We start from the raw sequence: 8234 nt of genomic DNA on the forward strand, positions 1-8234 counted from the left end.
TTACACATTCAGTTGATCTTTGATATGATCAATGAAATCATTACCAGTATTTTGACGACATTCGTTCTTCCCCTTTATCCTTAATTGAGTTGTGTAGCTTCACGTCACCATAAAGAGTCAGGAGCACTCGACGGATCTATCCATTGCTAATGAGAAGGCACTGGAAGAGGATACACCAACTCTTGATTTTACTCGGGATCATTTTAGTTTGGTTAGAGATGATGTAGATGGAATATTGAATTGACATTCTACTCTGCAGGGGTATACCATCGAGCAGATTCCTCCGAATGAAAACATTGCTGCCGATTCATTATCAAAGTTAGGCTTGTGAAGGCAAGAAAAGCAGTAGAGGAAACATTGAAATAGACAAGTGTAAGCAAAGGACAAGTTTACTTGAGTTGTGGAAATCCGTCTCTCCCGCTGCGCTCAACAAACCCGCTGCACACAGCAGCCACACCGACCGCCGACAGCAGCAACAACAGGGCTAGCGACCACAGTAAGCCGCCCCCCATTGCTGTACCATCGACGGCAGCAAACTGCCGTCCACGACAGTGTTGCCGACATAGACGGTATAATCTAAATATAAAATAATTGGAAGAGCCCCAGTGATATTAATTATAAAAATATAAATATAAATATAAAATAATTTAATATTAGGATTAAATTTAAGTATGATCCGAATAATCTGCCTCGTCTACTTATAGATTTAATATATATAGCCTTCCGAGTATAATCTGAGTATCAATGATACATACAATTATTGTGCATTAGTAGAGGTGCAACAATGAACCAGCAAGAATAGATTTAGTGTTTTTTACTGATCTATCAATAATATGATTCTGATATCAATTATAAAAATAAAAATAATAATATAAAATAATTTAATATTAGGACTAAAATCAACTATCATAAATTGTTTTAAATATAATAGTCAATATGATTTTACTATCATCACAAATTTACATCGAAAGGTAGACTTATCTTTTCCTTTCTACGAGATCTCTTTGATATTATATCAATCTCTAGAGGATTTTGCTTATATAGAGGTGAGATATCTTTGATAGTATTACGATCTATAGAGGATTTTGCTTATATATAAGTGAGAGCAGAGGAGATAATTAAGAGAGTTTTTTCCATTAAATTTATCTTATAACATTTTTGAACATAAGTAATTTTTTTTTTAATTTATCGACAATTTTAATCAAAATTTAATTAAAATTTTAATATATCTTAACTAAAATTAAATAGAATCACATAATCCTTAGAAATATTTTTTATTATTTAGACAAAAAAAAAGTATCTAACAGTAGTTTAATGGTTGATTCATTTCTCATGGAAAAAAACTACAGAAAAACACGGTGAAACCAAAATGGAAGTTTAAGATGGAAATATTAGCATAAGAAATGTAAATTGTTTTTTTTTTTTTTTTTTGCAAAACCATTACTAGATTGACTCTAAATAAAATTTCAAGATTGACTCTTTTCCTCCTTAATTTTCATCTCTTGATTTTTTGCTTACCCAACAAACGATGCTAACAAGAATCTCCAATTTTTCTCTCTTCTCACTTGCAATAAAACAAGGGAATGCGTAGATATCTTCTTGACCAAGAACCAAAATAGTCATAACTAGGACAAAGGGTGTATTTTAATTCCTAACAACCCTGTTTTTATTTTGGATTCCCAGCAAATAACAAATAGGAGATGTTGTAGATGACACCCACTAAAATCAGTCATAAGAATTAGGTACGGGCCTTACTTGATTTGTTCTATTCGCAAATTGTCTTTTCATAATTGTGCAACTTGCACTAAAATTAATCATTAATAAAAAGGTTCGTATTGATTAATTTTGTCTTCATTGTCATTTCGCTATACCCTAACTTTTACTAAACGTTAATATTTTGATGCCAAATTAGTTGGTCAATCATGTGAAAGTGCCTTAGTCCACTTTATATATATCCCTCAGGAGCTATTCTTTCAGCTTTTACTTTTTCATATACTATCAAATGCTTTCTTTTTTATAGTTGGCGGAATGAGTATAATTTTGCTTGTCGAGATGCGTATACATTTAGGTATGCATTTGTGTAAAACTCAACCAATCTCTCTCTCTCTCTCTCTCTCTCTCTCTTTCTTGCAATTCCTGACAATAACTTCTATGCTTTTTATAACCTAATAGCAAGTCAAGGTCAACCAGCAACTGCTCTAGCCCCGGATGGGCGGGTATAGTTTGTATCTGTTTGACTTGACTTGGCAACAAAAAATGAAAGCTTCTAATATCCTCCATCCCTTACCAACTCATAGTATACCTGTAGTTCTATACATGGTTGGACCTTTAAAAGACTTATTTGACACTGGGTTCACAATGTAAAAATGAACCCGTGATACAGGCAGGCAGGCATGCATGCTGACCAGAGACAATAATCGGAGCTCAAATGGGCTATTACACACAAACATACTTTTAATTTTTGTCCTCCACTGTATATATGTGCTCAAGTTCCATTAAAGATAAGGTTCAACATTAGATCTTAAGCTGATGACACCCCTACGTGATATAAAGAAAACCTTGTCATCACTATTAGATATCTCTAGAGTCACCTCTTTGCATAGCTCATGCAAAGATCGAAATGACAAGTGCCATGGATGATCTTGGATAGATCTGCATAACTTTTGACTAAAATGAGAATCCCAAGTCACGAACAAGTACAAACCTCTATAGTTGATAATTTGTTGCTGAGAGGACCAAATTTGCAGCACGCCGATCCCTTTCTGGCTGCATTATGTGGACTGTTTTTATTTGTCTGTTCCTATCGTAACTCGTTGACTTTCTTCACAGAAGCCGCCGGCCTTCAACCATTCTTTTTCTTGGATAGATAAGAAAACTGAGAGTTGGCAGCCTATCACTCACGTTAGTCCAATAATCCTCTCATCATGCGCCATGTTTCTTGCCACTCATTCTATTGGCTTGGAAGGATGATTAATGGAGAGACATTTCCATTACGTTTAATCAATATATTCGATCATATCTACCAATTTCCTGCACAAATCCAGGGCAAATATGAACGATACGTGGCACATTTAAGTCTAAAGAAGTCCACAGATGATCTAAGACTTGACATGCTCTACACCGAGGATGAGCAGCTCTTTTTGTCCTTTTTCAGATCAGACGAACGGTTGGATGACGAGAAGAAAAGATTGGACGGTTTAGATGGATACGACTTTGCATCGACAAGCCGGTTTGCATCTCTCCTCTCTTTATATATCGGTGTTTGTGCCCACTTGGTCACTAAACAACCACTTCCACCTCCCAGCTAATGTCTCTTCCTCTCTCTTAGCCCTTCTTCTGTTCTTCCCCTGATCTCTGTACGCATGAATGACTAGTCCTTCTTCGAGTCATGAGTAACACAAAAGTGCCCAGATCGAAGGCTATGTATCATCAAGTTTATGACAGAGGCTAAGAGCAAGAGAGCTTGCTACTTCCCCTTCTGCTCACTCTATAGGGTTCTTGGCGTCTCTTCTCTTCTTCCTTCAAGCCAAAATATAGTTTCTCTTGTCTATACATACACTGGTGTTCAGATCACCTGTGGTTCATAAGGTTCTCCCCGCATACATGGGGAGGGCTGAGAACGGCAAGGACAAGAGGTCAAAGGGCCTGATACTGAAGACGCTGGAGCGGTGCCGGTCTCTGGGGAGCCACCGCAAGGGGGATCAGAAGCGGCAGCGGACGCCCGAGGGTTGCTTCTCGGTGTACGTCGGGCCCGCGAGGGAGCGGTTCGTGGTGCGCACGGAGTGTGTGAACCACCCGCTCTTTAAGATGCTACTTGATGAGGCGGAGATGGAGTTCGGGTACTCGGCTGCCGGGCCGCTGGAACTTCCCTGCGACGTTGATCTCTTCCAAAAGGTGTTGTGGGAGGTGGAGCAGGACGCAGCGGAGCTGTACTCGCCCAGGTGCAACTTCAGCAAGGCACACGCCGGGTACCTCTTGCTGAGCCCGGCAAGGGCCATGATCACGGGCCGTGTGTAGATTTGGAAGCAAGCATAGTCACGGTGAGAAAACCTCCACAGCCTCATGTGTTTAGCTTTCTTGTTCCATATGTATGATGATCAACAACGAAGGTTAAGTCGATCCTTTGTTTTGTGTGTGATTGGTGTGGAGAAGGTTTAGTGGTTTCTATACTTTTTATCTGTAATCATGCCACTTGTCTCCGCTTGGTTTTAATGTAGAAGAGGTGCTCCGATCCAGTCGTGGTGATTAATGTACAAGATCTGCATAATATCTTGTTCTAAGGCTCATGATTATTGTACAGGAAATAAATTGCTTCAATCAAGTTGCTCAGAAAGGTCACTCTTTGATTTCAATCTAGTTTTTAGGAGCCTATTAAAGTTGATGGACATAATAGTTGTTTCCTAGTGATTCAGCTAAAACATTCTTCATGACGACCGAGCATAGGGTACTCCATAAGGTGATACTCTTCTACGTGTTGTTCATACTAGGTATTGGAATTAAGTTATCTAGGTAGGTGAAATATGTAAATAATAATGCTAAGGCCTTTAATCTGCAACAGAATCCACCCTCTCGACAGATGGTGGTGTCGCCTATTAGGCAAGCTAAGGCAAGAGCAGAATAACTATTTGCATCACTTGTTCAGTGAGGTTTCGGAATGCCTCGACAGGGATGACCAGGTGGCTTAGTGTCGCCTTGGGGGCAAGAAACCTAAGTTGTTGAACAAACACTTACTGAATCTCGGATTTTGATGATGAAGTCAATTGTAATTTGTTAGATATAATCTATATGTTGAAAAAAGTGTGCAGGATTAATTACGATAACAGTAAGATATAAAGCAAGTGTTGTGTTGGAGTCAAGATCGAGATCACGTTGGGGTTCGAGAGTTCGTCGGAAGTCCGGACGTTGTGTCACGGACTTAGTTGGATTTGCCTAAGTCGTGCGGCACCCTTGCGTGTCCGTCCGCAAAGGTCAGCCTCCCCGAAGCCTCCTATTGTCCCTTAGGACCAACAAAAGAGAGAACGGGTTAAAGAGAACGCCTCAATCGGGATCCACAAGCAAACATCTCCGAAAAATACTTCATAGACAATGCAAATTACAAACAGACTTTACAAGCTTTGAACAGTGGCACAACAAAGGGTAAAATGGTCCATTACAGATCGAAAATCTCTCGCACGTGTCCACATGATACAACCTTTATTTACAAGTCTAAAGAGGCCACCAACCCAACTAAAGTGGGACTATTAAGCCTTCGGCCGCCGCCCCTTTACATTCTGTATAAGGCATGAACATGCCAAAAGACACGGACATACATAAGCATTACATCAAACATCCTGTTTAGAAGTTTGTCCGTGACATTCTCCCCCACTTATTCCTTCGACGTCCTCGTCGAAGCCTTTGTGAACACTGCAACTCTTCGCCTTTGTTGAGTCTTCAATCTTCTACTCCAGCTGCAATGCGCCTCCTGGCTCCCAGCTGCTCTCCGCTGCTGTTTTTGAGTAGTCGAACCTTTGATCCGCCATGCTGCTTTAACTCGCCAATGACTCTGACTCTGGTGTGGGGTTGGCTGAGTTGTGTTGATCCTCGTTGATTCCTGCGGATCCACAAAATGAAGGAAAAGACCATCCTTACTGCGCCAGTCTCTCAAAATTTCCACATGCTGCTTGAACTGGGTGGATGCTTGTTGGAGCTTTAACGAGCATCGCCTTGCAAACTTCTGAAGTTTTGGGTCCTTCCTCCACAAAATCTGCTCATTGACTCTTCTTTCAGTTAGTTGTCACATCCAAGTAGGCTCGCATCACTTCCGCTTTCGATTGGCATTTCGTTGGAAAATGAGGCGGACAATCTACTCTCAGTAGCACTGATCACCGTTGGTGAGGATTTGACAGCTATTATCTTCCATTATCTTCGAAGGGTCTTTGAACTTGTGCAGAGCTCCTCTGCTGGATAGATAAGAGAATTGGGGTACTCGGTTTCGCCCATTCTCTTAAGAGTTGAGAAGGCAAAGGTTACTTGACTTCGCTCGCCTCCTCGAGGTTGTACTTCATGCATCGAGCTGGTTACTAGCCTTCGCCTGCTCTTTGCTCACACTTCTGAAGCACTTGAAGTGTTTGCACTCCTTGCGTTGAGTTAGTTACTGTGATTCACCTTCTCAATGCCATTGAACTTCTGGAATGCGGGAAGTTTTCACCCCAACTTGGAGTAATTCTCTGATAGATGAGGTCGCCTCTGGGATTGTACCGTCTTCTCTATCAACCCTACCGCCTACTCCACTGAGTAGCAAAGGTACATCATCGCGTACTGCTTGCTTCGTTCCTTGGTCGTGCACTCTTGCATGACCCAAAGTCCTTCACTTACGGCTATCTTGATGAGAAACTTGTTGACACCGGTCTTACGAAGTTTCTTGGCCTCTGCCCTTCAGCCTTGTCTTGGTACTTGGAGATTGCCTCTGCATACTCCATCTCCTCGGCCCCTTTCACGACCAAGCGCTCTCCCTCTGTGAGAGCAAGGGATCAATGACTTTCACGGAAGTCCCGCCTCTACGGTACCATGGCGCTGCCATGCCCATGGCCCTACTATCCGTCGCCTCGCATCTGTATCCCTTTTCTTCACAATCAATAGATATGTCTCCGTGACACTCTTCCGAGTTCACCTCCATTCTAACTGATTGCTTGACTTTGGGTAGCTAAGTCCCTCTGGACTCGTCGTTGCTTCCTCGCCCCTTTCGACTCCCTGCTTCAACACCTCTGTGTTCTCCAAGCAGTCTGTTTGGTCGATGGAAAGACAGACTGCAACTTCCATGCATGGCCTCTGCCATCACGTTATAGGGTTTGCACCGCTTCTGTTCTCCTTAGCTTCCTTGGTAGCAACGTTCGCTTACTCGATCTTGTCCTTTGACTTGTCGGGCTCCCTTAAGCGAATATGTGCTCTGGAGCAGTCCAACTCTCCAGCTACTTCGATCATACCTCTGCATGATCAAGTCCTTCCAATGGAGCTTACTGGTACTTGCATTCGAACTTTTCCCTTGGTGGAACACAGCCCCCATATGCTGATGACCAAGGTTTTCATCCGATGTAAAATTCGATGCACGCCCAGAAGACCTGCCTCTGCGGTACCATGGCCTTCACTCCTTGAATCCATAGCCCTTCTTGCCGTCGTGTTGTTCACTGAAGTGGAGCTCCCAGTAGCTCCCGATCATACCTCCATATGATCTCATCCCTCACGGGACTAGGTCGTGTGTATCGCATTGCCACGAACTGTTCCACCACGATCCGCTGCACCATGTCGCCTCCTGGTGACATCTCCATTGCATTCTGATCCTTGTGGAATAAACTCGAATTGTGAACCCTCCATATGTGGCCTCTGCCAATACATCGCAGGGTCTCTTCCACCTTCGATTTTGTTCGCTCCTTTAGCAATCGACCTTCATCCACCCACTCTTGGGTCACACTTAGATGAAGCACCGCTCTAGGACAGTCCGTCGCCTAGTAGCTCCCGAAGTCCACCGACTTCGCTGTAATTTGTGCACCATTGCCTGGATCCTGGGCCTCTGCCCCTACCAGCACAATCTCCGCTACGCACTGCTTCCTTCATAGCAACTCGAATGGCAACACTGTGGCATATTCTTCAAGAGTAACCGCCTCTGCGTCCTCTTGCCCCGTGCTAAGGTCTTCTGAACTCAACTTCACCTCTGCAAATTGAGTCACCTTAGTTCCTCTATCAAATGCTCCTCCGAGATAAGGTGCAAGTGCCCAGAAGCTCCCTTCGTCTTTGGCACCATGCAAGATGAGTCCACTCTGACAGAATGAATGGCCCATGGAACAACATGATCCTACTCTTGCCTCTGCAAGAGTCCATATCCTTGACCTCCGTCTAAGGAAAGCACTGTGCCTCTACTCCATGTTCCAACTTCTATGCTGGCTCCCTTCATGCGGCTTGGGTACTTCGCCAAGTTACACCCAAATTGCTCCGCTCCTCGCTTCTGCATTGAGTCGATGGTGGCCCTCACGCCCACCATTCCACGGGTCAGCCCTCCCTTGAGTTCGATCTCCACATCGACTCCAAGTGTGCCTTCATTTAAGTTGCTTTAGGTCGCTCCCCCACTTGATCTCGCAATGCATCCACCAATGCATTCTCTCGACGAGATCATGCAACAACTCCTCGCCGCTTGCTCAGTCCATCGAGCTTTGTGGAGTTGTTGTTTGTTGAGGTACTCCTCCTCAACATGTGAGGTCCGT

The 8234-nt window shown here is 43.2% G+C and overlaps 1 protein-coding gene across 1 annotated transcript; it reads left to right on the forward strand.

Annotated features, from left to right (window-relative positions):
* The first annotated feature begins 3274 nt into the window (after positions 1 to 3274).
* On the forward strand, positions 3275 to 4333 carry LOC103972802 (auxin-responsive protein SAUR71). Its single transcript, XM_009387164.3, has one exon. The coding sequence runs from the start codon at positions 3604 to 3606 to the stop codon at positions 4015 to 4017; it is 414 nt and encodes a 137-aa protein (XP_009385439.1). The 5' UTR covers positions 3275 to 3603; the 3' UTR covers positions 4018 to 4333.
* The last annotated feature ends 3901 nt before the right edge of the window (positions 4334 to 8234 follow it).

Source organism: Musa acuminata, chromosome BXJ2-1 (assembly GCF_036884655.1).
Source record: "Musa acuminata AAA Group cultivar baxijiao chromosome BXJ2-1, Cavendish_Baxijiao_AAA, whole genome shotgun sequence".
Classification (NCBI taxonomy): Eukaryota; Viridiplantae; Streptophyta; class Magnoliopsida; order Zingiberales; family Musaceae; genus Musa; species Musa acuminata.

Coding starts and splice junctions, on each gene's coding strand:
- LOC103972802 (XM_009387164.3), top strand. CDS start 3,604: ATGGGGAGGGCTGAGAACGGCAAGGACAAGAGGTCAAAGGGCCTGATA.